This window comes from Pongo pygmaeus, chromosome 15 (genome assembly GCF_028885625.2).
Source record: "Pongo pygmaeus isolate AG05252 chromosome 15, NHGRI_mPonPyg2-v2.0_pri, whole genome shotgun sequence".
NCBI lineage: Eukaryota > Metazoa > Chordata > Mammalia > Primates > Hominidae > Pongo > Pongo pygmaeus.
Window position 1 is genome coordinate 37,653,278 of NC_072388.2, and position 26,674 is coordinate 37,679,951.

The 26,674-nt window shown below is 39.7% G+C and overlaps 1 protein-coding gene across 22 annotated transcripts in view; it reads left to right on the top strand.

Moving 5' to 3' along the window:
- Positions 1-26,674, top strand: part of MIA2 (MIA SH3 domain ER export factor 2) — a 118,263-nt gene that overhangs the window by 10,523 nt on the left and 81,066 nt on the right. For 3 of the 22 annotated variants that reach the window (XM_063651573.1, XM_054449494.2, XM_054449496.2), the window contains 3 exons: positions 5,939-7,169; positions 11,746-11,964; positions 12,069-12,169. In XM_063651573.1, coding sequence (XP_063507643.1) covers positions 5,939-7,169; positions 11,746-11,964; positions 12,069-12,169 — 1,551 coding nt within the window. Of the gene's footprint in view, positions 1-5,938; positions 7,170-11,745; positions 11,965-12,068; positions 12,170-24,240; positions 24,379-25,364; positions 25,492-25,796; positions 26,486-26,674 lie in introns of those variants that run through there. The other 19 variants (XM_054449501.2, XM_054449502.2, XM_054449510.2 and 16 more) reach the window with 14 other exon arrangements.

A 26,674-nucleotide genomic window follows, 5' to 3' on the forward strand; every position in this document is an offset into this window, starting at 1 on the left:
GCGCTGAGTATAATATAGTGCTACCTTACATATATTGAAGAATAAATGAGTATATGTAAAGTACATAGAACAGCACTAAGTGCTCAGTAACTGTTACATATTATTACTAATGCTATTGTCTTACTAAGATAAAAGTTTATTTTCCACCACACTCCTTAGTCTCATATCCGTACATCCTCTTTTGCTGTTGGAGTTTTTCATAAGCATGATAATGTTGGGCTTCGAGGGAATCAGGAGGTGACTTTTCAATTAATAAACTTGGTTAGCTCATTTAATTCAGATTCTGGGTTAAGACAATTTACCTTAAATAAGGTCAGCGAGAAGTGAGCCTATCTAGTTAAACAAACTGCCTATTTTCTGGCTCTTTCCCATCACAAACTCTGGGATTAGCTGTCTATTTACTGTATAATAATTGGTCCTGTCAGTTCTATCTCTAAAATATATCTGGAGTATATTGTCTTCTCTTCAATTCCATTTTAGCCCTAATTCAAGGCACCATCATCTCTTGGCTGGAAAGCAGTGGTACAATCAAACTGTACTACAGCCCAGAATTTCTGGGGCTCAAGCAATCCTCCCGCCTCAGCCTTGCCAATGGCTGGGACTACAGGTGTGCCACCACAAGCAGCTTCATCTATTGATTAGAATACTAAATAGCCTTCTAACTATACTTCTTGCCTATACTTTTGCCCTCTTTCAATCCATTCTCCAAACAGTAATGAATCTTGTAAAAACAAAAAATCAGATTATGTCATTCCTTTGATTAAAGCCCTTTAGTGGCTTTTCACTGGACCTGGAATAAATCCCAGACTTCTTTCCCTGGCTTCACAGTCCCACATGATCTGCTCCTGCCTCCTTTGCTGACCCTGTCTCTGGTGCCACTCTCCCCTCACTCACCATGATCCTGGCTAATCCGGACTTTTGACTGTTCTTAGAACATGCCAAGCTCTTTCCCAGCCTGGGGACCCAAACAGGCTATTTCTTCTGGTTGGAATGCTTTCCCCAAATACTTCACTTGGCTAGTTCCTTCTTATCCATTAGGCCTGAGATTAAACATCAGTGCCTCCTAGGAAACTTTTGGAAGCAAAGGATATGTTTTAATATCTGGATTGTGGTGATGGTAACAGAAGTGTATACATTTGTTCAAACGCATACATTCATTATATGCAGTTTATGTATACCAAGTATACCTCAATAAAACTGAAATGAAAGTATGCTGAGTTTGAAAATTAAAAATAAAAACCAGTGCCTTGGAGAGGCCTTCCATGGTGATTCTAAAGGAATTATTGCTTCTTAATCACAGCTTCCTGTTTATTTCCTTCATAGCACTTATTGCATTTTTTTTTTTTTTTGAGACGGAGTTTCGCCTCTTATTGCCCAGGCTAGAGTGCAATGGCGCGATCTCTGCTCACTGCAACCTCTGCCTCCCGGGTTCAAGTGATTCTCCTGCCTCAGCCTTCCAAGTAGCTGGGATTACAGGCACCCGCCACCAAGCCTGGCTAATTTTTGTATTTTTAGTAGAGGCGGGGTTTCACCATGTTGGTTAGGCTGCTCTCGAACTCCTGACCTCAAGTGATCCACTCGCCTCGGCCTCCCAAAGTGCTGGAATTACAGGTGTGAGCCACCGCACCTGTCCTCATTTATTGCAATTTACAATTAGTTTTTTCTGCTGTTTACTGCAGAATCCCAGCACCTAGCACAGTGCCAGACACAAAGTAGCACACAGATGCCTCAAATTCTTATGTCAAGTTCCCTGGGAAACAGATATTGAGACGAATCTTTGCATCCAAGAAGTTTGCTGGGTAGTACCCTTGGGAATAGCACCTGTGAAGAACAAAAGAAAAAGCGGGACTTGGCTGGGCACTATGGCTCACACCTGTAATCCCAGCACTTTGGGAGGCCAAGATGGGCAGATCACTTGAGGTCAGGAGTTCAAGACCAGCCTGGCCAACATGGGGAAACCCCGTCTCTACTAAAAATACAAAAATTAGCTGAGTGTGGTGGTGCACGCCTGTAATCCCAGCTACTTGAGAGGCTGAGGCAGGAGAATTGCTTGAACCCAGAAGGCGGAGGTTACAGTGAGCCAAGATTGCTCCACTGCACTCCAGCCTGGGCGACAGAGTGAAACTTTGTCTCAAAAAAAAAAAAAAAAAAAAAAGAAGAAGAAGAAAAAAGAAGCATGACCGGGCAGACAGAGAAGTCAAATTGTGATGTAGTTGCAGTGAAGGTCTCAGTTGATTTCCTAAGGAGCTCTGGAGCTGGAATGGCCCTTTGGAGTTATCTTTACTAGAGAGAGAGGCAAGACGATTTGGGCCTTTTATCCCCACATTTCTCATTGTATCTGGGGTACTGTAACTTTGGGCTGGGATATGGGAGTATTTACTAGAGACAGTTACTATTCTAAACATTTGACTCATTTAATCCTCACAACACCTCGGTAAAATAGGTACTGTCAATTTCCCTGGCGGATTCAAGGAGGAAAGTTCCCTTTGAAAGTCAGATGAAAAGTCAACTTGCAAAAGGAAGATTAATAAGTGAAAAGGCATACAAATTTATTTGATCACAATTTTACGTGACACAGGAAACTTCAGAATGAAGAACCAGGCTGGGGGTGGTGGCTCACGCCTGTAATCCCAGCAGTTTGGGAGGCCAAGGCAGGTGGATCACTTGAGGTCAAGAGTTCAAGACCAGCCTGACCAATATGGTGAAACCACGTCTTTACTAAGAACACAAAAATTAGCCAGGTGTGGTGGCGTGCGCCTGTTTTCCCAGCTACTTGGGAGGCTGAGAAAGGAGAATTGCTTGAACCTGGGAGGCAGAGGTTGCAGTGAGTGGAGATCGTGCCACTGCACTCCAGACTGGGTGACAGAGCAAGACTCCATCTCAAAAAACAAACAGAAAAAAGAATGAAGACCCGAAGATACAGAGGAAACTGTCCATTTTTATGCTTAGCTTCAATAAAGTATGGATAGCCCTGTAGAGATATGACTGAACAAAAAGTGTATGATCTAATGCAGTAGACTGAGTGGGGGAACCCAGAAAAGCCTGTCTGTCTAGATTCTCCTTGGCTTTGCTGAGCATGCATTGCATCTTTCTGGCTATAGGGCAGGGCCTTCCCTGGAATGGGGGTGTTATGCCCTACAATCAAACAAGGTAGGTCAGATAATTTATGAATAGCTTTGCATAGAAAAGAGGAGGAAAAATTAGAGTAATAATTTCAGATTATATGGCTGGCTTTGGAGAAAAGGGGTTCTGGTTTCTATGACCTGCCTTGGGAAAGAGGAATTCTACTTTCTATGACTAGCCTCAGGGGAAAATGAGACTGAGAGGTGGAGAATAGGAGAAGGCAGAAAAGAATTTTGCTTCTGATGCCTTCATTTTGGGGGTATTTCTGAGCCCCAACATCCCCATCTTACAGATGAAGGAGACTGAGGCATAGAAAGATCATAAAATTCACCCAAGGTCACACAGGTGGTAGATGGCAGGGTTGGGCATTGAACCCAAAGGGTTTGACTCCAGAGTCTGTTCTTAATCATGTACTAGACTGCAGTGCCAAGTATATATTGTAAAATCGCAATTCTGAAGTTTATTCTTTAAAAAACCTAAACTTTATTCTCATTTCATAATGGTAATATCCAAAGGCAGCACACATCAGTATTTCTAACATTCGGATTAAAAAAAAAGTCTTCATCATGTTTCTGCTTAATGATTTGGTGGTTCTGTGAGATGAGCAAGTGGATCCTCACTTCCATTGGCTGTATGCAATATCTCAATAAATGAAGTCAAATTGTTTTAGTGCAACTTTTTTTTTTTTTTTTTTTTTACAACAGGGTCTCACTCTGTGACCCAGGCTGGAGTGCAGTGGCACAATTATAGCCCACTGGAGCCTCAACCTCCCAGGCTCAAGGGATCGTCCCACCTCAGCCTCCAGAGTAGCTGGGACTACAGCACATGCCACTATGCCTAGCTAATTTTTGTATTTTTTTGTAGAGACAGGGGTTCTCCATGTTGCCCAGGCTGGGTATAAACTCCTGGGCTCAAGCAGTCTGCCCACCTCAGCCTCCCCAAGCACTGGGATTACGGGCATGGGCCACCACATCTAGCTAACTTTTTTTTTTTTTTTTTTTTAAAGACAGGATCTTGCCCTGTTGCTCAGGCTGGAATGAAGTGGTGCAATCATGGCTCACTGCAGCCTTGACCTCCTGGGCTCAAGCGCTCCTCCTGCCTTGGCCTCCCAAAGTGCTGGGATTACAGGCATAAGCCACTGTGTCCAGCCTTTTGATGCAACTTTTAACAAGGTTTTCATGCTTTAGAGCAGAGGTGTCCAATCTTTCGGTTTCCCTGGGCTACCCTAGAAGAAGAAGAATTGTCTTGTGCCACATATAAAATACACTAACACTAATATAGCTGATGAGCTAAAAAGAAATATTGCAAAAAAAAATCCCATAGTATTTTTTAAAAGTGTATGAATTTTTGTTGGGCCACATTCAAAGCCATCCTGGGCTGCATGCAGCCTGTAGGCTGCAGGTTGGACAAGCTTGCTTTAGAGTCTCCGGTCTGTCTGAGCTATAAGAATATGCTGTGAAATTCCCCTCTTAGTCAATGTTGTGCTGCTATAACAGAATACCAGAGACTGGATAACTTATAAAGAAAATAAATTTATTTCTCACAGTTCTGAAGGCTGAGAAGTCTTCTGGATGCAACATCTCATACTGGAAGGCAAGATGGGGAGAAAGGGAGAGACAGAGAGCAAGACAGGTGCCGAACTGGTGGTCCTTTTATAAGGGAACCCACTCCTGTGATAACAAGCCCGCTCACGCAGTAATGGCATTAATCCCACCCATTCTGCCCTTATGGACTGATCACCTCTCACCAGCCCTCACCTGTCAACAATATTGCATTTGGGATTAAGTTTCCAATATATGGTTTTTGGGGACAGAGTCAAACCATAGAACCCTACCTCAAATCACTGCAAACACACATGTGTTCAGTCAGTGTGTTCTTCGGAGATACAAGATTTTGTGGATATGCATGCCTTTTCATCAGATTTTGTTTGCAGAATACACTGGAAGCATTGATTGCCCCTGCTTCTCAAAAATTTCTACTATTTTTTAAAATTTTTATTTATTTATTTATTTATTTTGAGACAGAGTCTCACTGTGTCACCCAAGCTGAAATGCACTGGTGTGATCTTGGCTCACTGCAACCTCTGGCTCCTGGGTTCAAGCAATTCTCCTGCCTCAGCCTCCCGAGTAGCTGGGACTACAGGCGCCCACCACCATGCCTGGCTAATTTTTGTATTTTTTAGTAGAGATGGGGTTTCGCCATGTTGAGAAGGCTGGACTCGAACTCCTGAGCTCAGGCAATCCACTGGCCTGAGCCTCCCTAAGTGCTGGGATTACAGGCGTGAGCCACCATACCCGGCCCCCAAATTTCAACTACTTAATAACAAATAAATCATAATGGGCCTGGTGCGGTGGCTCACATCTGTAATCCCAGTGCTTTGGGAGGCTGAGGAGGGATGAATGCTTGAGGCCAGAAGTTCAAGTTCAGCCTGGGCAACATAGCGAGACTCTATCTTCACAATTTTTAAAAATTAGCTGGGTATAGTAACAGCTACTTGGGAGACTGAGGAGGGAGGATTGTTTGAATCCTGGAATTCAAGCAAGCTGTGAGCTATGCTCCAGCCTGGTCAGCAGAGCAAGACCCTGTCTCTAAAAACAAACAAAGAAACAAAAAACCATAATGTAAAAGGTTTTTCATTTAGGTTTACATAATTAGCCTTGAAATCAGTTGTGATACAAGTGTTTGAGTTTTTGCTCTGCTGTTGAGCTAGTCATGTGTCTTGGGAATATCACAATTATCCATTTTAAATGACTCAGGTAGAAACAAGGAGCTCTAGTACATTCATGTTAATCATATATATATTTTTTCCTTTTAGGAATCTGACTTTCTTTGTCTTCTTGGAGTAAGTTACACATTTGACAATGAAGATAGTGAATTAAATGGTGATTATGGTGAAAATATATATCCTTATGAAGAAGATAAAGATGAAAAATCTAGTATATATGAAAGTGATTTTCAGACAGAACCTGGATTTTATGCAACTTATGAAAGTACTTTGTTTGAAGACCAAGTTCCAGCATTAGAGGCTCCTGAAGATATCGGAAGTACCAGTGAATCAAAAGACTGGGAAGAAGTAGTTGTTGAAAGTATGGAACAGGATCATATTCCAGAAGTGCATGTCCCACCATCTTCAGCTGTGTCTGGAGTCAAAGAATGGTTTGGATTGGGAGGAGAACAAGCTGAAGAGAAGGCTTTTGAATCAGTTATTGAACCTGTACGAGAAAGCTCATTTCGGAGTAGAAAAATAGCAGTGGAAGATGAGAATGACCTAGAGGAATTAAACAATGGTGAGCCTCAAACAGAACATCAGCAAGAATCTGAATCAGAAATTGATTCTGTGCCAAAGACACAGTCTGAACTAGCATCTGAGTCAGAACACATTCCCAAACCTCAACCCACTGGTTGGTTTGGTGGTGGATTTACAAGTTATTTAGGTTTTGGAGATGAGGATACAGGGCTTGAATTAATAGCTGAAGAAAGCAATCCACCACTACAAGATTTCCCCAATTCCATATCATCTGATAAAGAAGCCACAGTTCCATGTACAGAAATATTAACAGAAAAAAAAGACACAATCACTAATGATAGCTTGAGTCTCAAGCCAAGTTGGTTTGATTTTGGTTTTGCTATACTAGGCTTTGCATATGCCAAGGAAGATAAAATTATGTTAGATGACAGGAAAAATGAAGAAGATTGTGGGGCAGATGAACATGAACATCCTCTAACAAGTGAATTAGACCCTGAAAAAGAACAAGAAATAGATATGATAAAAATTATAGAAACAGAAGATCAAATAGACAAGAAACCAGTCTTAGAAAAAACAGACAAATCTGATACTATGCCATATTTGAAAAAGTTCTTGTATAATTTTGACAACCCTTGGAACTTCCAGAACATTCCAAAGGAAACAGAATTGCCATTTCCCAAACAGATACTGGATCAAAATAATGTAATTGAAAATGAAGAAACTGAAGAATTTTCCGTTGATAATTATCCCACAGATAATACAAAAGTTATGATGTTCAAAAGTTCATACAGTCTGTCAGGTTTGTATGAAAATATTTATATTAGAATTTATTTTATTCTTAAACATACTTTATTTTTATAAGTGCAAATCAGATGAAAAAGTCCAGGAATCCACGTCTTTCAAAATACTTAGTTCTTTTATCAATTTCCGGTTTACTCTGGAATTTAGATCTTAATATTATAAAATAAAATCTCAACAGAAAAATAATGATTGGAGATCTAAAGATGTTCCAAGAAAATCTTAAAGTATTGTACAATAAATTTTAATTTTTATCAAAATATTGTATGTAAATAGTTTAAAATTTGAAATAGTGCTAAGGCATTTTTTTTTTTGACAAAAGCAATTTCTGTTCTCTCCATCTACCTCCACTCCCACTGCTTTCCCAGAGACAGTAATTTTCTTTTTTTGTTTTTAAAGCAGTATCTTTTTAGTATTTAAGAGTTTTCTAAATAGAATCTTTATCCTGTCCTGCTTTGATTATCCTATTTTAGATAATGTCTATTGATTTCCCATTCTGGTAGGTGTGAATTTTCTCATTCACATTCGCTTTTTAACCCAATAACACCTTCCCAATACAACTATATTTGAACGATTTTCTTAGAAACCTAAGCTAAGGGAAACTTTTTTTTTTTTTTTCAGACAGGGTCTCACTTTATTGTCTAAGCTGGAGTGCAGTGGCATGATCTCAGGTCACCGCAGCCTCGACCTCCTGGGCTCATGCAATTCTCTCACCTTAGCCTCCCAAGTAGCTGGGACTATGGGCACGTGCCAACACAGCCACTAGTTTTTGTATTTTTTGTATTTTTTGTATTTTTTGTAGAGACAGGGTTTCACTATGTTGCCCATGGTGGTCTCAAACTCCTGAGATCAAGCGATCTGCCCCACTCAGCCGCCCAAACTGCTAGGATTACAGGTGTGAGCCATTGTGCCTGGCCAGCTAAGGGAAACTTTAATTAAATAGTTTTGATTATTAAATTAGATCTTATTCTAGGTCTGTAGTTTTGTTTTTCCTAAGAAGAACTATGATAACAAGAGTTTTCTTTTGTTTTTGTTTTGAGACAAGGTTTCACTCTGTCACCTACGCTGGAGTGCAGTGGTGCGATCACAGTTCACTGCAGCCTCAATCTCCAGGGCTCAATCTATCCCTCGACCTCAGCCTCCTGAGTAGCTGGGACTACAGGTGTGCACCACTACACCCAGCTAATTTATTTTTATAGGTTGTGGAGATGGGGTCTCCTTATGTTGTCCAGGCTGGTCCCAACTCCTAGGCTCAAGGGATCCTCCCACTTCAGCCTCTCAAAGTGCTGGGAATACAGGCATAAGCTACCGTGCCCAGATGATAACAAGGGTTTTCTTTAAGTTTCAAGGTAATAAGAAAACTCAGGCAAAAAAAAGGGAAAAAGTTTTCAACTTTCTCCCTCAAGTCCCTCAATTCTGAGAGTTCAACAGTGGGCAACAGCATATACGATAATACTTTCAGATCTAGATGTCCAGGTATCTAGCAACTCCTATGATTAAAAACATGTGGATGGTATTTTAAGTAGAAAACTTTATGACTTTCCGACATCTCCATCCTTATGACTCTATGATGGACAGAATATAAATGCAGCAAATATTGACCAATAATACAAAAACAAACCCTAGAATGACAGAAAACCTTTCACAGGAAAAGGGCAACAAACTCAGAAGGAAACACATTTCCATTAGAACCAGGTGATTTTTTTGAATTTCCAGAACTGTACGTAATACCTTAACATTCCCTAAAATGTGAGCTCTCTACTCAACATCCTCAACCAACATATAGATATTTAGATTCTAACCATTTTCCAAATGAGAAAGGTGTAGGTGTGATGCTTTTTATGACTAAAAAGCTTAGAGACCTTTTTAGGTTGTTAAAGGCTAATTAAAAGGTAAATTCTCTTGTTCTAAACTTGTTAGATCCTAAAGGAATATTTATGAAAAGGCAGATCACAGTAATTAGAAGGAAGACAGACTACAACCAAACAATATTAGATCCAGAAAGACAGATGATTCCAAAGATTGATATATAAAAATATTTTAGAGCACAATCATAGAAACTCAAGGAATACAAAAGGATTTCACAAAAAAATCACTTTCATACATTTTATTTAGCTGGGAGTGTTGGTGTGATCCTATAGTCCCAGCTACTTGGGAGGCTGAGGTGGGAGATCACTTGAGCCTAGGCATTCGAGGCTGGCCTGGGCAACACGGTGACACTTTTTCTCTAAAGAAAATATTGGTGGGGTGTGGTGGCTCATGCCTGTAATCCCAGCACGTTGAGAGGCTGAGGCAGGCAGATTACTTGAAGTCAGGAGTTCAAGACCAGCCTAGCCAACATGATGAAACCCTGTCTCTACTAAAAATACAAAAATTAGCCGGGTGTGGTGGTGTGCCCCTGTAATCCCAGCTACTCGGGAGGCTGAGGCATGAGAATCACTTGAACCCGGGAGGTGGAGGTTGCAGCGAGCTGAAATTGTGCCACTGCACTCCAGCCTGGGCAATAGAGTGAGACTCAGTCTCAAAAAAAAAATATGTATATATATATATTTAAAATTTATCATTTTATATAGAGATACTGGAAGAATTTCTAAAATTGGTAAATAGTTAAATGAGAATAGGATGTTCCTGCAATTTTTAACTAGTTTTGAGGAATTTTTATGAAAATATTCAGAAATTCTTTTAAATTTCAGAAAAAAGACGTCATTTATTAACAAAGTGGGTTATTCCAAAACACTACAATATTAAATAAAAATTGAATGAAAAGCAACATGAGATCATGCAAAAATTTGTTTTTAAAAAAGCATCCTAAAAGAGAGATTTCTATAAAGCCACAGGTCCTATTTTCTGGATATTAGAGAAAGAGTTAAACAGCCAATCTTTTCAGATTCCAACAACTCTTTCAGGGAATAACAAATGAAAACTTGCCGTAAGTATAGTGCATAAGCAAGATGAATCACTGATCTTGAATCTATGTTTGTGAAAGGCTCAGACTTGAGATATCCACATTTACAGGAAACTAACATATTGATTTAGGAATTTACAAAATGGGTAAATTAGGGAACAGTTATTTATATTACAATGTGAATAACGATTTTACAAAAGGATTCCAATTGTGCATACTTAAATAATGAGTTTCCCCAGTACAGTTAAATATTAAAAATTATTATTTTATTTGACTTAAAATTCTGCTAATAAGCAATGATAAAGAAAAGCATATCTGTATTTAATATAAATCTTAAAGCTTAGGTTTAATTGTGTAAATAATATCTAAAAATATAATTAAATATGAAAATGGTATAGGGAATATTCATTTTTCTTATTATATATTTATTTCAAATGCAGTTTAAAACAGTATTTTAAAATAATCAATATAGCTACATGTAAATTTGAGTATAATTATTGAATAATCCTTTTTTCTTATAGCATTAAACATTACTGTAGATCACTACTTGAGTCCTGTATTGTACAATACTCCCTTTGAATTCAGACTCCTCATTTGTATGCTCTTGTTAAGTATTATCATCCATAGGTGCTATTACTAAATTACTGGTATGTGTTTGCTCAATTGGGACTTTCATCTTTTAAACAATGATAAATAAATGAAAGTGTCAAAGCGCTATGTTAAGACTCATAAGCTCAAAGAGCAAAATTAGACATTGAACAATTCACTTACTACTCTTTATTATTGTTTTTCAGGAGTACACTGATACTTTTTTTAAGATATTACACCTTCTGTTTAACAAATGCATACATAGCAGGAATGAAATCTGAAGGGAATCTATGTGTTGCCTTATTCTTAGTCATATGTACTATATATGTACATATATAGTACAACAGAATTGTTGACAGTTATGTTAGTTTTAGGGTTTTTTAAAAGTAATTTTTAAGAGAAAAAGGCATGTAGAGAATAGAATTATATATAGCTTTTGTAATTCTTCCTTGGCTGAGGAATAAAGAAAAGGCTATGTAGTAGGCTGAATAAAAGCCTCTAAAAGATGTCTATATCTTAATCCCCAGACCCTGAGAATATGTTACTTTACATGGTGGAAATGACCTTGCGGATGTGATTAGGGATCTTGAAATGGAGAGATTATCCTTGTGTGTCTAATATAATTACAAGGCTCCTTATAAGAGGAAGGCAGGGGTATCAGAGTAAGAGAGACAGAGACTAGAAGATGCTACATGGCTGGCTTTGAAAATGGAGGATGGGGCCATGAGTCAAGGAATGCAGGAGGCCTCCAGAAAGTAAAAAAGCAAGGAAATGGATTCTGCCCTAGAGCCTCCTGAAGGAATGCAGCCTTGACAACTTCAACACCTTGGTTTTAGAATTTCTGACTTCCAGAACTCTAAGAGGATATATTTGCATTGTTTAAACCACCAAGTTTTGGTAATTTATCTTACTAGCAATAGGAACTAATACAGGATACAATTTATGTTTTAGTGTATCCTTTCTTTAACGAAGTATCATAATGACCTACAAAAGTTCAGAAAAATGACCTGCCTAGAAAACAAAAGGGGAGCCCTCAACAAAGCAAGTATTTTGGAAAAACACATTTCTTTTTATTTATTTGTAGATATAATCTCTAACATAGAGTTACCTAAGAGAATTCATGAAAAAGTATATTTTGAGCCCTCATCTTCTAAAGATAGTGATGAAAATTCGAAACCATCAGTAGACACTGAAGGGCCTGCTCTGGTGGAGATAGACAGATCTGTGGAAAATACCCTGCTAAATAGTCAGATGGTTTCAACTGATAACTCTTTGTCTTCTCAAAATTATATTTCTCAAAAAGGTAAGAAACAGGTTATTTATTCTCTAATGCATCAATTAAGGAAGAAATTAGAATCAGAAGTTATATAATATCATGCTAACATATTTTTATTTATAAATCAACAGAAGATGCTTCTGAGTTTCAGATTCTGAAATACTTATTCCAAATTGATGTTTATGATTTCATGAATTCTGCATTTTCACCAATTGTAATTCTTACAGAAAGGGTAAGTTTGCCTTTTAAACCTTTTGCAATAATTTTACCTATTTTGCTAAATATAAGAGTGGCTACAAAATATGTTTGAATGAATCTTCCCTGTTTAATGTTTATTTAATGTTTCTCTTTCCATGACATCTTACCTGTAAGATTTCTCTTTATATGAATGTTTTGTCAAATGGATATTGATTTTTAAAAACATTTCCCTAAGTTTTGTTGATGTTGATCTTGAGTGGTGTTTGCTTTTTACTCCACCCTCCCCATTTTTCAAATTAGGGAAAGTTATGTACTAAATAAGTTAACTAAGGAATAATAGGAACTAGAGCTGGGTGTGGTGGTGTGTGCCTGGAGTTCCCACTACTTAGGAGGCTGAGGCAGGAGGATCCTTTTACTGAATGTAACAAGGAGAATAAACGGGAAGAGTGAGCCCAAGGGTTTGAGACCAGTCTGGGCAACATAGCTAGACCTTATCTCCTCAAAAAAAAAAAAAAAAAAAAACTAAACTAAAAAAACTGAAAATGAAAAGCAACTTGTTTGTATTCAATTGAGAGTTGTAACCTCAAAATGGTATAATGTTGGAGTACAAAAGCAACTAATATATAAAAATTTAACCAAACTGTAACTGAAATTCCAAATTCTATTTTTACTTGTAAATTTTACTATTAAATGAGATATTGCAAAAGGACTAGCTGTAGTACTTGGCATATAAGAGGCCTTTTACAAATGTTCCTTTTCTCATCTACTGCTATGATAGAAATAATTGAGGAAGCACTTTTATCTTCTTATTTATATTCTAAGCTGAAATTTAATAGTGGTTGTCTTCAAGGAGCTCACTCTAGTTGGAGGACACAGATAAAAAAGTAATAATTTTAATATAGTGCTATAATAGTCACAGGGTGCTACTGATATGCAAGAGTAGCTGCCTAGTAGATTGATTGGGAGTGTTAGGTAGAGAGGGTGGGGAGAAGGAGCCTGGCAGAGTGTCCCAGAGAAGATAATATTTGAGCTGATTTTGAAGGAAGAGTAGGAGTTAGCCAGACAAAGAAAGGATAGGCATTCTAGGTTGAGAAGAGCACTTTTAAAGTAGTGAAGTGGGAGAGAATATGGCACTTTTGGAGCACAATAAGCAATTGAGTTTGATTGAACATAGGCTGAAGTTGAAGAAGTACAGAGGGGTCAAATAATAGGGAGTTCAACTCTATCTTGTAGATGATGAGGCACTATTGAATTTTAAGCAGGGAGTAAAATGAAAAAGTTTGATTTATAAAGTCTATCAATGCTGTCAAATAAAGATTAAACGGGTAAAGACCAGAGGCAGGTAGTCCAGTCAAGAAGCTGTTGCGTTAGTTCTGAAAATGAGGAAATGGCGAAAATCTAAATCAGGGTTTACTAACTCAAATGAAATGAGTGAAGTGTGGGTAAAGGTGAGAACTGTAGCCAACTAGAGATTGTATGCGCTGTCTAAAGGATAAAGGTACTACTTACCTTCAGCCTAGTTTCCCAGATACTCTGATTTTCAAGAAAAGCTGGAAATCTGGATTTTTGTGTGTGAAATCTCGCAGTTTTTAATACTGGCAAATATTCAGAGTAAAAACACCATGCAGTTCAGAAAAAACATTCTGTGAGTGGGATTTGGCCCACTAGCCACATTTTTCAGCCTCTGGCCTAACATCCGATGGTGGTAGTCGAAATGACTGGAAGGACAAATTGGATAGATCTTTTGTAGATAGAATCGTTGGATTTAATGACTGCCTGAATGCAGCATGGAGAACTATAAGGAAAAGTGAAGATACTAGGTTTCCAGCTCGGGGACCTGATAACTTACGAGGTTTCTAGCTTGGGGGACCTGTTAGATGGTGGTGCCACCGAGTCTTTGTGAAAACTGGGCTTAATAACATACATCATTTTGCTTTCAGAGGCCTCTTCCTCACTTAATTTTTTTTTGCTTGGTTCAAGAGTTGACATTACATGATAAATAAGCTCAGAAAAATCATTAATTTATTCTGTATGATTTGGTGTTGAAGATGTTGGTTATAAAATGTTAGTTAGGCTGGGCATGGTGGCTCAGGCCTACAGGCCTGAGTGTAATCCCAGCACTTTGGGAGGCCAAAGTAGGCCGATCAGTTGAGGTCAAGAGTTCAAGGCCAAACTGTCCAACATGGTGAAACCTCGTCTCTACAAAAAATACAAAAATTAGCTGGGCGTGGTGGTGCGCATCTATAATCCCAGCTACTTGGGAGGCTGAGACACAAGAATTGCTTGAACCTGGGAAGCAGAGGTTGCAGTGAGCCAAGATCATGCCACTGCACTCCAGCCTGGGCCATAGAGTAAGACTCTGTCTCAAACAAACAAACAAAACAAAAAACAGAAAAAGTTAGAAATCTGTCCCAGGTTAGGAGAAAAGAAAAACTAATAATAATGATAATTACAAAATAGTCCATAATAAAACTTTCAACTCTCCATGGAATTAATTCTACTTTTTGGTATGTCTTGCTGACCTCTTAACCCCCTCCTCCACAAATTATATGAATGAAGTTAAATAATTGAACAGATAATTTGCTGATCAACACATGATATTCACTTCTATATAAAGTGCTTATTTAATAAAGTCTATACTAAATATGCTTATTTTTGTGGACTCAGTAAACATAGTCAAATACATTTTACTTGGACCATTTTGGTTGAAATTATTTAGACATGAAAATATTGAATTTAAATTTATGTTAATTATCTTGTGATCTTGGAAATTCACTTATTGTTTGGGAAGGAGTCCCAGTTTGAAAACTCCAATATCAGAAGCCGAGATGCGATCACAGGCTGCTGGTCAAAACTGGCTTTGTATTGTCTAAGAAAATTATGAATATGTTGTCAACATTTAAAAGGTGAGCTCATATTAAAATCTGAATTTCTGGGTTCTCTTGAAAAAGTAGAAGACTGTGATACACAGTTGCCAATTTTTCTTGAGCAAAAAGAAACTCAAGTTGGTTAGTGCTTGCTTACATAGACATGGACTCTCCGTTTTCCTACATTTATGTCAACTGCTTGGTCTCTATAGGGCTTTAAGTTCATAATCTTCAGACTAAATATTCTGAGAGTTCCTGCTAGACCTAGGATTCTAACAATCTGAATGTATCTATTAAGCACTCATAATATAGATTTGAATAGCTGTAGTAAATGGAAAATTTGAGCAATTTTCCAGTTACATTTAGGTGAAAGGTTTCCTTTTCTTCTTGTCTAAATATTTTAGGTAATTCTTCCAATTCATTGTAGTTTCAGGTAGATTTTGTGCAGAACATACTTTCTTTGTAATGTTCAAGTACTAGGGATCAACATTACATTTTTCTTTTGAAAATTAAAATGATATTTCTTAAATGATTCATCACGTCAAAAGCAATGGAAAATTAAAGGAGGCAGCTTTTTAAAAAAATATAACAAAGAAATTATGAGAAAGCAAAAGGTTTTGGAAAAAAATGATTTTTAATTTTTAAGATTCCAAAAATGTGAAGAAATTGGAATGAGCACTACTGAAAACTGAATAAGTGTTTTGAAAGTTCAAATATAGAAACTAAAAAAGAAAAATAAACATAAATAGAAATTATGAGTAAAAAAAGAAAATATAGAACAAGCCAAGAGACTTATGCCAAGAATAGAATTTCCAGAAGGAGAAAAGGTAAATGAAGAGAAGGAAGCAACAATTCAAGAAATTTTAGAAATAAAACTAATCTGAGCTTTAACAGTAATCAAGTTGGTTTTGCGTGAGATTCTTAATCCTGAGTTTTAATTTGATTGCACTGTGGTCTGAGAGACTGTTTGTTATGATTTCCATTCTTTTGCATTTGCTGAGGTGTGTTTCACTTCTAATTATGTGGTCGATTTTAGAATAAGTGCTATGTGGCACTGAGAAAAATGTATATTCTGTTGATTTGGGGTGGAGAGTTCTGTAGATGTCTATTGGGTTGGCTTGGTCCAGAGCTGAGTTCAAGTCCTGAATATCCTTGTTAATTTTCTGTCTCGTTGATCTGTCATAATATTGACAGTGGGGTGTCAAAGTCTCCCAGTATGATTGTGTGGGAGTCTAAGTCTCATTGCAGATCTCTAAGAACTTGCTTTGTGAATCTGAGTGCTCCTGTATTGGGTGCATATATATTTAGGATAGTTAGCTCTTCGTGTTGCATTTATCCCTTTACCATTATGTAATGCCCTTTTTTTTTGATCTTTGTTGGTTTCAAGTCTGTTTCATCAGAGACTAGGATTGCAACTCTTGCTTTTTTTTGCTTTCCATTTGCTTGGTAAATCTTCCTCCATTCCTTTGTTTTGAGCCTATGTGTGTCTTTGCATGTGAGATGGGTCTCTTGAATACAGCACACTGATGGGTCTTGACTCTTTATCCAATTTGCCAGTCTCTGTCTTTTAATTGGGGCATTTAGCCCATTTACATTTAAGGTTAATATTGTTATGTGTGAATTTGATCCTGTCGTCATGATGCTAGCTGGTTATTTTGCACATTAGTTGATGCAGTTTCTTCGTAGTGTCATTAGTCTTTATATTTTGGTGTGTTTTTGCAGTGGCTGGTACTGGTTTTTCCTTTCCATATTTAGTGCTTCTTTCAGGAGCACTTGTAAGGCAGCCCTGTTGGTGACAATATCCCTCAGCATTTGCTTGTCTGTAAAGGATTTTATTTCTCCTTCACTTTTGAAGCTTAGTTTGGCTGGATATGAAATTCTGGGTTGAAAATTCTTTTCTTTAAGAATGTTGAATATTGGCCCCCCTCTCTTCTGGCTTGTAGGGTTTCTGCAGAGAGATCTGCTGTTAGTCTGATGGGCTTCCCTTTGTAGGTAACCTGACCTTTCTCTCTGGCTGTCCTTAACATTTTTTCCTTCATTTCAACCTTGGTGAATCTAATGATTACGTGTCTTGGGGTTGCTCTTCTTGAGGAATATCCTAGTGGTGTTCTCTGTATTTCTTGAATTTAAATGTTGGCCTGCCTTGCTAGGTTGGGGAAGTTCTCCTGGATAATATCTGGAAGTGTGTTTTCCAACTTGGTTCCATTCTCCCCATCACTTTCAGGTACACCAATTAATCATAGACTTAGTCTTTCACATAGTCCCATATTTCTTGGAGGTGTTTTTTTCCTTCTCATACTTTTTTCTCCAATCTTGTCTTCACGCCTTATTTTAGTAAGTTAATCTTCAGTCTCTAATATCCTTTCTTTCTCTTGATTGATTTAGCTATTGATATTTGTGTATGCTTCACGAAGTTCTTATGCTGTGTTTTTCAGCTCCATCAGGTCATTTGTTCCTCTCTAAAATGGTTATTCTAGTTAGCAGTTCCTGTAACCTTTTATCAAGGTTCTTAGCTTCCTTGCATTGGGTTAGAACATGCTCCTTTAGCTCAGAGGAGTTTTTTATTACCCACTTTCCAAAGCCTACTTCTGTCAATTCACCAATCTCATTCTCTGTTCAGTTTTGTGCCCTTGCTGGAGAGGAGTTCCAATAATTTGGAGGAGAAGAGGCATTCTGGTTTTTGGAATTTTCAGTGTTTTTGTGCTGGTTTTTCCTTATCTTCATAGATTTATCTACTTCTGATCTTTGAGGCTGGTGACCTTTCAATGGGGTTTCTGTGTGGGGGTCCTTTATGTTGATGTTGATGTTGCTTTGTTTGTTTTCCTTCTAACAGTCAGGCCCCTCTTCTGCAGGTCTGCTGCAGTTTGCTGGAGGTCCACTCCAGACCCTGTTCGTCTGGATATCACCAGTGGAAGCTGCACAACAGCAAAGATTGCTGTCTGCTACTTCCTTTGGAAACTTCATCAAGGGGCACCGGCCTCATGCCTGCCGGAGCTCTCCTGTATGAGGTGTCTGCCGACCCCTGTTGGGAGGTCTCTCCCAGTCAGGAGGCACAGGGGTCAGGAACTTACTTGAGGAGGCAGTCTGCCCCTTAGCAGAGCTGGTGCGCTGTGCTGATAGAATCCCTCTTGTTAGGATCAGCTGCTCTCTTCAGAGCCGGCAGGCAGGAACGATTAAATCCACAGAAGCTCTGCCCACAGCCGCCCCTTCCCTCAGGTGCTCTGTCCCAGGGAGATGGGGGTTTTGTCTGTAAGCCCCTAACTGGGGCTCTTACCTTTCCTTCAGAGATGCTCTGACCAGTGAGGAGGAATCTAGAGAAGCAGTTCTGCCCAATCCAGACCGCCCAGCCAAGGAGGCAGATTTTGGACAGCGACTAGTATACTGACTCTCCTGATTCAACAATGGAAAGAGAAGGAGAGTATCTCTTTCAAATCTCCACAAGAAGCCTTGGCAAGAGTAATCTGAAAATTTAACGGATGTCTTTTGAAAATTTATTTCCCCTTAGCACTTTTCTTTTTTTTCTCTCTCTCTTTTTTTTTCTATTTTTTGAGAAAGGGTCTTGCTCTGTCACCCAGGGTGGAGTACAGTGGCCCTATCACAGCTCACTGCAGCCTCAGCCTGCTGGGCTGAAGCAATTCTCCCACCTCAGGCACCTAAGTAGCTGGGATTACAGGCATGTGCCACCATGCCTGGCTAGTTTTTTTTTTTTATTATTATACTTTAAGTTCTAGGGTACATGTGCACAACGTGCAGGTTTGTTACATATGTATACATGTGCCGTGTTGGTTTGCTGCACCATTAACTCATCATTTACATTAGGTATTTCTCCTAATGCTATCCCTCCCCTATCTGCCCCCGACATGACAGGCCCCAGTGTGTGATGTTCCCCACCCTGTGTCCAAGTGTTCTCATTGTTCAATTCCCACCTATGAGTGAGAACATGTGGTGTTTGGTTTTCTGTCCTTGTGATAGTTTGCTCAGAATGATGGTTTCCAGCTTCTTCCATGTCCCTGCAAAGGACATGAACTCATCCTTTTTTATGGTTGCATAGTATTCCATAGTGTATATGTGTCACATTTTCTTAATCCAGTCCGTCATTGATGGACATTTGGGTTGGTTCCAAGTCTGCTATTGTGAATAGTGCTGCAGTAAACATACGCGTGCATGCATCGTTACAGTAGCATGATTTATAATCCTTTGGGTATATACCCAGTAATGGGATTGCTGGGTCAAATGGTATTTCTAGTTTTAGATCCTTGAGGAATTGCCACACTGTCTTCCACAATGGTTGAACTAGTTTACAGTCCCACCAACAGTGTAAAAGCATTCCTATTTCTCCACATCCTCTCCAGCACCTGTTGTTTCCTGACTTTTTAATGATCACCATTCTAACTGGTGTGAGATGGTATCTCATTGTGGTTTTGATTTGCATTTCTCTGATGGCCAGTGATGATGAGCATTTTTCACGTGTCTGTTGGCTGCATAAATGTCTTCTTTTGAAAAGTGTCTATTCATTTTTTCTTGTAAATTTTATTAAGTTCTTTGCAGATTCTGGAAATTAGCCCTTTGTCAGATGGGTAGATTGCAAAAATTTTCTCCCATTCTGTAGGTTGCCTGTTCACTCTGATGGTAGTTTCTTTTGCTGTGCAGAAGCTCTTTAGTTTAATTAGATCCCATTTGTCAGTTTTGGCTTTTGTTGCCATTGCTTTCGGTGTTTTATTCATGAAGTCATTGCCCATGCCTATCTCCTGAATGGTATTGCCTAGGTTTTCTTCTAGGGTTTTTATGGTTTTAGGTCTATCATTTAAATCTTTAATCCATCTTGAGTTAATTCTCGTATCAGGTGTAAGGAAGGGATCCAGTTTCAGCTTTCTACATATGGCTAGCCAGTTTTCCCAGCACCATTTATTAAATAGGGGATCTTTTCCCCATTTCTTGTTTTTTTTTCTTTTTTTTATTATACTTTAAGTTCTAGGGCACATGTGCACAACATGCAGGTTTGTTACATATGTATACATGTGCCATGTTGGTGTGCTGCACCCATTAACTTGTCATTTACATTAGGTATATCTCCTAATGCTTTCCCTCCCCCCTTCCCCCACCCCACAACAGGCCCTGGTGTGTGATGTTCCCCTTCCTGTGTCCAAGTGTTCTCATTGTTCAATTCCCACCTATGAGTGAGAATATGTGGTGTTTGGTTTTTTGTTTTTGCGATAGTTTGCTGAGAATGATGGTTTCTAGCTTCACCCATGTCCTTACAAAGGACATGAACTCATGCTTTTTTATGGCTGCATAGTATTCAATGGTGTATATGTGCCACATTTTCTTAATCTAGTCTATCATTGTTGGACATTTGGGTTGGTTCCACGTCTTTGCTATTGTGAATAGTGCCGCAATAAACATATGTGTGCAAGTGCCTTTATAGCAGCATGATTTATAATCCTTTGGGTATATACCCGGTAATGGGATGGCTGGGTCAAATAGTATTTCTAGTTCTAGATCCTTGAGGAATCGCCACACTGTCTTCCACAATGGTTGTACTAGTTTACAGTCCCACCAACAGTGTAAAAGCATTCCTATTTCTCCACATCCTCTCCAGCACCTGTTGTTTCCTGACTTTTTAATGATCACCATTCTAACTGGCGTGAGATGGTATCTCATTGTGGTTTTGATTTGCATTTCTCTGATGGCCAGTGATGATGAGCATTTTTTCATGTGTCTGTTGGCTGCATAAATGTCTTCTTTTGAGAAGTGTCTGTTCATATCCTTCACCCACTTGTTGATGGGGTTGTTTGTTTTTTTCTTGTACATTTGTTTGAGTTCTTTGTAGTAGATTGTGGATATTAGCCCTTTGTCAGATCGGTAGATTGCAACCATTTTCTCCCATTCTGTAGGTTGCCTGTTCACTCTGATGGTAGTTTCTTTTGCTGTGCAGAAGGTCTTTAGTTTAATTAGATCCCATTTGTCAATTTTGGCTTTTGTTGCCATTGCTTTTGGTGTTTTAGACATGAAGTCCTTGCCCATGCCTATGTCCTGAATGGTATTGCCTAGGTTTTCTTCTAGGGTTTTTATGGTTTTAGGTCTAATATTAAGTCTTTTATCCATCTTGAATTAATTTTTGTATAAGGTGTAAGGAAGGGATCCAGTTTCAGCTTTCTACATATGGCTAGCCAGTTAGCTTTCTACATATGGCTAGCAGTTTTCCCAGCACCATTTATTAAATAGGGGATTTCCCCTATTTCTTTCCCCATTTCTTGTTTTTGTCAGGTTTGTCAAAGATCAGATGGTTGTAGATGTGTGGTGTTATTTCTGAGGCCTGTGTTCTGTTCCATTGGTCTATATCTCTGTTTTGGTACCAGTACCATGCTGTTTTGGTTACTGTAGCCTTGTAGTATAGTTTGAAGTCAGGTAGCATGATGCCTCCAGCTTTGTTCTTTTTGCTTAGGACTGTCTTGGCAATGTGGGCTCTTTTTTGGTTCCATATGAACTTTAAAGCAGTTTTTTCCAGTTCTGTGAAGGAAGTCATTGGTAGCTTGATGGGGATGGCATTGAATCTATAAATTACCTTGGGCAGTATGGCCATTTTCACGATATTGATTCTTCCTATCTATGAGCATGGAATGTTCTTCCATTTGTTTGTGTCCTCTTTTATTTTGATGAGCAGTGGTTTGCAGTTCTCCTTGAAGAGGTTCTTCACATCCCTTGTAAGTTGGATTCCTAGGTATTTTATTCTCTTTGTAGCAATTGTGAATGGGAGTTCACTCATGATTTGGCTCTATGTTTGTCTGTTATTGGTGTATAAGAATGCTTGTGATTTTTGTACATTGATTTTGTATCCTGAGACTTTACTGAAGTTGCTTATCAGCTTAAGGAGATTTTGGGCTGAGACGATGGGGTTTTCTAAATATACAATCATGTCATCTGCAAATAGGGACAATTTGACTCTCTCTTTTCCTAATTGAATACTCTTTATTTCCTTCTCTTGCCTGATTGCCCTGGCCAGAACTTCCAACAGTGTGTTGAATAAGAGTGGTGAGAGAGGGCATCCCTGTCCTGTGCCAGTTTTCAAAGGGAATCCTTCCAGTTTTTGCCCATTCAGTATGATATTGGCTGTGGGTCTGTCATAAATAGCTCTCATTATTTTGAGATACATTCCATCGATACCTAGTTTATTGAGAGTTTTTAGCATGAAGGACTGTTGAATTTTGTTGAAGGCCTTTTTTGCATCTATTGGGATAATCATGTGGTTTTTGTCTTTGGTTCTGTTTATGTGATGGATTACGTTTATTGATTTGCGTATGTTGAACCAGCTTTGCATCCCAGGGATAAAGCCAACTTGATCTTGGTGGATTATTATATTTTTTTTTTCCTAAATTTTTTGTAGAGACGAGAACTCACTATGTTGCCCAGGCCAGTCTGGAGCTCCTGAGCTCAAGGGAATCCTTCTGCCTTAGTCTCCCAGAGTGCTAGGATTACAGGCTTGAGTCATCATGCCCAGCATCTTTCTTTTCTTTCTTCTTTTCCTTTCCTTTCCTTCCCTCTTATTTTCTCTTTTCCTTTATTTTCCTTCCTTCCTTCCTCTCTCTCTTTCTTTTCTTTTTTTTTTTTTTTTATGAGACAGTGTTTCACTCAGTCACCGAGGCTGGAGTGCAGTGGTGTGATCTCAGCTCACTGCAATCTCCGCCTTCTGGGTTCAAACGATTTTCCTGCCTTAGCCTCCCAAGTAGCTGGGATTACAGGTGCACACCACCATGCCCGGCTAATTTTTTGTATTTTTTAGTAGAGACGGGGTTTCACCATGTTGGCCAGGCTGGTCTCGAACTCCTGACCTCGAGTGATCCACCCGCCTTGGCCTCCCAAAGTGCTGGGATCATAGGTGCGAGCCAACCACACCTGGCCCTTTCTTTCTTTCTTATTTCTATGTTTATTTTGGATTCAAGGGGTACATGTACAGGTTTGTTACAAGCGTTGATTTCGTGATGCTGAGATTCGGGCTTCTATTGATTCTGTCATCCAGATAGTGAACATAGTATTCAGTGGGAAGTTTTTCAGTCCTTGACCTGCTCCCTCCCTCATTTTTGAGTCTCTAGTGTTTATTTTTCTCATCTTTATGTCTGTATGTACCCAAGATTTAGCTGCCACTTATAAGTGAGAACATGTGATATTTGGTTTTCAGTTTCTGCGTTAATTCACTTAAGATAATGGCCTCCATCTGCATCCATGTTGCTGCAAAGAACATGATTTCATTTTTTATGACTGCATAGTATTCCACAGTGTATATGTACCACATTTTCTTTATCCAATCCACCATTGATGGGCACCTAGGGTGAGTCCATGTCTTTGCTATTGTGAATAGTGCTGCGATGAACATGAGAGTGCATGTGTCTTTTGTTAGAACAATTTACTTTCTTTGGGTATATACCCAGTAATGACATTGCTGGGTAGAATGGTAGTTCTATTTTTAACACTACTTTTTTTTCTATTTTACAATTGAGGAGCCTCTTTGTGTTCTAACGTTTATATATTCTTAAGTAGAATGCTTCATTTATTCACAGAATATACAATGGAAATTACCCAGCTATTGTTCAACAGGTAGTTCCTGATTCAGTATGTTCTGAGAACAACTCTTACATCACTAGTACAGAGATTAAAGATGTGGCTCCATAATTTTTTCTTCCAAAGGAGTAAATCTTAAAGTCTGTGATACTGCCTGTTTAATTAAAGGGAGTAACTAGTACTTACAGCTTTGCAATGGGGCCCTTCACAAGGGAAATCAGTGTCTAGGTTGTGAACAAAGTTTACTGGTTAGCATGTTTCTGATATTCTTGGATGTTTTCTAGTATCTATCACAAACACTAACAGCATTTGTTCTAACATCTGCTTTAAAACAGGTACTACACAAGACCAAAAAAATCCCATATCTACTCATGGAGGACAGTCTTTGAATATCTTTTAAATGATAGAGATCATGTACTGTATATGAATAGGCTATAGAATAAAACATTTTAGTTTTTATCAGTTATAGATTTCAGGATTTTTCTTTTCAATTATAGATTGTAAGAGGGTAGTAATATGTACATTTAAAAAAAACACATATAGGTGCTTATATATGTGTGTGAGTATATGTATATACTTAACAATGAGTGAGGTCCATGAAATTGGGTTATGGGTTGGTAGTCACAACTCCACCTGTAGCACCCCTTTACCACACAAATGTCAAAACAGGATCACAGTGTGGAAACAGAAGAGTGCAGGATGTATTAGAATCTGAAATCTTTCTCAAGGATATGAGGTGCCTGGTAGAACTTTAGTTACATGTTAGGAAATTTTAACATGAGCTTTTCAAGAAATGGAATTGCAAAGTCCAGAGGAAGAGGTGAGTTTATAACTATTAAGCATACTGAAAAAAAATGAGGTTTGGAATTTTGCACTAAGTTTGTTAAGCTTTACTGTGTTTTTGCTATGGGGGCAACTTGGATTTTTCTTTTTTTTTTTTCATTTTATTCTCTGTCCTTAATATTTTTAATATTTGGAATGGTAATTATTGAAAATTGGAGAGGGACATAGAGTGACTTAGGGAGGGCAAAGGGAGGTTTTTTTTTTTTTTTTTTTTTTTGTTTTTTGCAAGTTCTAAAACCTGAAAATGATTCTGGAGTCTCCTGAAAATGTTCAGACACATTGAAGAATTTTTATTGAGTAATACAATGTTCTAATTGAGGCATACACATTGTTCTAGGAGTCTGTGAAATTCTAAAAAGTTTGATTATGCTTGTTTTGACTTTAATAAACCATTCACATAATGTAATTTTAATACACACTGTCTAACACGTATGAAAGTTGTGTAATACCTTATACCTTAACAATGGAGAATTACTAAGCAATTTCGGCTACTCTGATATTAGCATTTCCTGAAACTCCTCAGGCTGATGTGGCAAAGGAGAAATAGCAATCTGAGTTCTGAAAAGCTAGGCCGCATTTTGGTCCTGAAAAATCACTTGCTGTGAACTTGGGCCCGTTTTTGATTTTTTAAATGGCATAACAATTCGTTGCTACAAGAGGTTACATCAGGAAAATTTCCTAAGGATTTAAGATTTTGTTCATCTATTGAGTTCTTTTGGGTGATTTGTTTAGGAGGAAGTATCTGCTCCTTTTTGAGTTGCTTCACCAAAGTACTTGAGTGAGAAGGCATAATATGAGAATGATTATGCTGGCAAGGAAGACATATGTATGAGATGGGTTATCCTTTACACCTACGTCAGCTAAAACCGTCTCCTACGAACAAATCCAGCACTTGGCACTTTATTCGACGGTCCTAAAAATAGGGTCCTAAATTTAGAAGGCAAGGTGCTACTTTTAGCTCCTCCTCTCGGAGGAAAACAGCACGCGCCGCGCCAGGCCAAGGTCCACGGGGATTTGATTTAGCATTTGGGTAACTGGCCGCTAATGGAACTGAAGACAGCTGGGCCTAACAAGTGCCCAGGTGACTCAGGTAAGCGAGGAAACCCGATCGAGGTTCTCTTGCGTGGGACAGGTTAAACTCTGATCAGACCACAGCTGAGCCGGGACGCCTTCCTGTCCAAAGTCCAAAGTCCGGACATGGTTGGCAGGGCGCACCGGCGCGTGCCCCGCAGGCCATTTTTCTGACTGGAATGACGGCGGCGGCTGGCTTCTCGGGGCTGCCGGCGTCTCCCGGGGTACGCCGCTGTCAGGACTTCTGCAGGGCGCAGACAGCAGGCTCCAGCGAGGCTGCGGAAAGAAAGCCTTCGGTGTCGGGGCTGGGCCTGGAGTCAGCCCCTGGGTCGAGGGGGCGGGGTTGCGCCGAGACGCCTCTAGGAGAAGCCTCGTCGCCGCCGCCACCGCGGCCGCCCGAGGCGGGGGACCTTGGGACACAGCCCTGGTCTTTGGGGTTGTGCGGCTCACACAACAGTGCAGAGTATGAGGCCGAATCCCATCCTCTAGTCCCAAGCCTCTCCACTACCAGGGATGGGTGGCTTCGCTAGGTAGAGCGCCGGCCCCTTTAAGAGCGAACGACCGGGACACGTCTGCGAAGCTTGCGCGAAGAAGGGGAAGTTTGCGGCTGTCCGCACCTCCCCGCCTTCTCGCGGCTGCCCGGCCGAAACCAAACCGAGGGGTGGGGTGGCGAGGACAGGGTACGTCGCAGGCTTGTGCGGGTCGGGCTCGGACCTGCGCTGCCTCAGGATGTAAAGTATAACAAGAGGGTCGGGAAGGGCAGCGTAGGCCTGTGAGGCCTGTGGGTACCCCTGTCCCCCAGCTCCCCCCGCAGCCGGCTCCGCAGTGGTCCACTCCGGTTGCCGGGTGCGGATTCGGGTTCCGGACCGAGGGCTGTGTGTTCTCCGCCGTTTATTGTGGCCCGGACAGGCCGGGGTGACTGTGGCGACCACGAGAGCAGCTTTGGCGCTATGGAGGAGCCCGGGGCTACCCCTCAACCGTATTTGGGGCTGGTCCTGGAGGAGCTACGCAGGGTGAGCCCAGGCGCGATGAGTGTTACGTGGCCCAGGGGTCGCGGGAGCCGCCGGGGGAAGGAAGCAGTAGACCGGCTTTGGGGTCTAAGCCGCAGTGGTCGGAGGTCCCGAAGCCAGTCCTCGTCTGCTGCCCGGCTCCGGCCTGTGTTCCAGGCAGTAGTCAGGCTTGTAGGGCGCTTGAGTGGTTTT